Below are 3,138 nucleotides of genomic sequence, written 5' to 3'. Positions count from 1 at the left end.
CCTCATGTAGTTTGACAGTCTGTTCGACGCTGCTCTGCCTCTGTATCTATTTTTGTTCATAAGTTTATAATGGTCTTTATTATCCAGAAATGAGTGAGATCATGTGGTATTTTTCCTTCACTGACTGGCTTATTTCACTTAGCATAATGCTCTCCAGTTCTATCCATGCTGTTGCAAATGGTAAGAGTTCCTTCTTTTTTACAGCAGCACTTTCTAATTTCTTATAGCCAGTCTCTCCTCCTGGCCTCCCAAATCTCCTCCTCTTATTGTCTTTCATATTCTACTTAACCTAATATCTCATTTGCATTGAAATATTATTGCATAGAAACATTCATAGACTAGGAATAGCGGGAGGGAGAAGACTGACTAAAGAGTGACACAAGGGAGCTTTTGGGGATGATATAACTTGTATTGGTTGAGTGTGGTAGTCATTACATAACTAAATGCATATGTTAAAGTTCATAGAATTAGCCCTAACCGGTTTGGCTCAGTGGATAGAGCATTGGCCTGTGGACTGAAGGGTCCCAGGTTCGATCCCGGTCAAGGGCATGTACCTTGGTTGCAGGCACATCCCCAGTAGGGGGCGTGCAGGAGGCAGCTGATTGATGTTTCTCTCTCATCGATGTTTCTAACTCTCTATCCCTCTCCCTTCTTCTCTGTAAAAAAATCAATAAAATATATTTTAAAAAATGTATATAAAAAAATCATAGAACTATATACCCAAAAAAGGATACATTTTTATTGATAGAAGAAGTCATACCCTAATAAATCTAATTACCTGAAAAAAAATTTTCGGATCTAAATAAAGTATGTAGAAAGCAAATGCTGTATATAGAGCTATAAAGTAATTTTATACATATTACCCTACAAACATTTTATCTTAGTAAAATAGAGGCAAAGTAGAAGTAAATAGAACTGGCCATGTTATTTTTCTTGCCTGGTACGAAATATGACTTGCAATAGGCTAAGACTATAAACAGGCAGCTTATTCAATCTACTAGTGGGGCAAAAGGGACTTTTCTGAAAGTTCAGCATTACCTTCTAGAGACAGCTCGGAATCAAAGGTGGGCATCTTTTGTGACTGCTCACTCACAGAAGGAAGCATAGTGCTCTGGGCAGAATGCCCACTTGATTTGGTAAACTGGGAGCTATTATTCCATTTGGAGGAAGTCCTGTAAGTCTTAAATCCCCACTGGAGAAAGCAATTGTCAGAGGCCACCTGAGGCTGAGCAGAAAGTCCATGCAACCATGTTTGTCCTGGTCTCTGAAAATGGTTTCTGAGTTGTGCAGCAGTAATTAAGCTGCTCCGTTTAATTGAGTTGAACCATCTGGGTATCTGTTGGGCCGACAGGGCCATTTTTCTTAAAGTGGCCTGCAAAGGATATATGAATAACCATTAAAAAAATAGAAACGTACTTTATTTTAATGTTTAAAACAATATTCAAACAACCAAAAGATAAACTGAAAACTATTTTTTCAAATTAAAGGGTCTTTAATAACTTTAGATGAATAAAGTAGTCAGATGTTTCTTAAAGACAAGGAAAAAACAAGGCAGTCTCATTTCCAAACCAAAAGACAGGATCTAATAAAGTTATGCTTTACAATTTAAAAACAAAAAACAAAATCACTGGTGTAAGAAAAATATTTAAAACAAAAATCTGTAAACATTCAAATTATAGCTGAACCCAACAATCCCTGTTAATTTAATAATTTAAAGGAAGTAAAGTGATGCAATTTAAGTGTTCTTGAAAGTTGGTTTGTAGGACATTTAAGAAACAGATTGCTCATCAAAACAACACTGAATTATTCAAATGTATTTTATGTACATACAGCTGACCCTTGAACACCATGGGAGTTAAGGGTACCATGCCCCACCGCCTGTAGTCAAAAATCCAGGGATTGCTTTGACTTCTTCAAAACTTAAACTACTAATAGCCGACTATTGAACAGAAGAAGCCTTATCAATAACATAATGAGTTGATAAACAAACATTTAATATGTTATATGTACTATGTACTATACTCTCACAATAAAGTAAACTAGACAAATGAAAATATTAAGAAAATTGTAAGGAAGAAAAAATCTACAGGACTGTATTTATCAATATTGTTAAGTGTACTTGATAAACTGACAGTACCTACATATCAACATTGTCTTATATGATACGAAACACTGTAGATGCTATACGTATTACTAACACTAGACATGAAAGATAAAAAGATAACGTGAAAAAGAAATTTGCATTAACAGGTGTAACGATTCATGCATTGACAATAAAGAAGCACCAATAGAACTGCTTCATGGTTATCGAGGTGCCTCGTGTAATTGATATGCTTGTTTTGATATAACCTATACACTAATGAAAAATGGCTATGAAATTTTCAGGGCATACAATATGATTCATATTCATAATATAGTGTTGAAAACATTGTTACATTCTTGAAAATAACCACTTACCTATGATAGTATGCAGTTTCTACAAGTACTGGAGGGGAGTGGGAGGGGGAGACAGAAAGAGAGAGACTTAATGGTAAATGTAATTATTTGAAAGCAATGTTATAAAACAGTAAGAAAACTAACACATTATTAACTTTAAATTAAATACCATCCACCTTATGGCTATGTAAGGCTAGGCTATTCGCTTCCCTACAAGTCTCACAAATGATGTTCTACACGATGAATACTTTGTCTTAAATGAATCATTACTATTCTAGAAGGTTGCTTCTTGCTTCATCCTCAGGACTAAACACGGTTGCTTATTTCAGACACAGCTGTTACTCACAAGGGAATTGAACAAAATCAGTTTTGTCAAATTCTGTTTGTAGGAAAAAAGAAAAGAAAAGCCTTAAAGTCAAAACTCCCACCTAGTGTGGCTCAGTGGTTGAGCTTCCGCAGACAGACAGACCGACAGCCACTACACTTCCCCGCCCTCCGCAAAGCGGGCTAATTAGCGTGGTCTGGGTCCCATCAGCCACGGGCAGAAACAGAACAAACCCCCTCGACTGGGCCGCGAAGACCCCAAAAGGCTCCGAGGTCAGGACCAGGCCGAATCGGAACCCAACCCCGGCCGGGGCACCGCCCTCGCGCCCCACCGACTTCGCTTTACCTGCGGCGAGGCCTGGCCAGCCCGGCGGTTCA

The 3,138-nt window shown here is 37.6% G+C and overlaps 1 protein-coding gene across 6 annotated transcripts in view; it reads right to left on the bottom strand.

Annotated features, from left to right (window-relative positions):
• The window catches only part of MTERF3 (mitochondrial transcription termination factor 3), a 17,258-nt gene extending 14,121 nt beyond the window's left edge, over nucleotides 1–3,137 (bottom strand). The window contains exons 1-3 of one of the 6 annotated variants that reach the window (XM_006753185.2): nucleotides 3,107–3,137; nucleotides 2,458–2,485; nucleotides 1,039–1,372 (exon numbers count right to left, since the gene is read on the bottom strand). In XM_006753185.2, coding sequence (XP_006753248.1) covers nucleotides 1,039–1,357 — 319 coding nt within the window. In that variant the 5' untranslated portion in view covers nucleotides 1,358–1,372; nucleotides 2,458–2,485; nucleotides 3,107–3,137. The other 5 variants (XM_006753188.2, XM_006753187.2, XM_015561094.1 and 2 more) reach the window with 5 other exon arrangements.
• Nucleotide 3,138: the final 1 nt, after the last annotated feature.

This window comes from Myotis davidii, unplaced genomic scaffold (genome assembly GCF_000327345.1).
Source record: "Myotis davidii unplaced genomic scaffold, ASM32734v1 scaffold390, whole genome shotgun sequence".
NCBI classification, from domain to species: domain Eukaryota; kingdom Metazoa; phylum Chordata; class Mammalia; order Chiroptera; family Vespertilionidae; genus Myotis; species Myotis davidii.
This window is presented reverse-complemented; position numbering and strand designations above follow the sequence as displayed.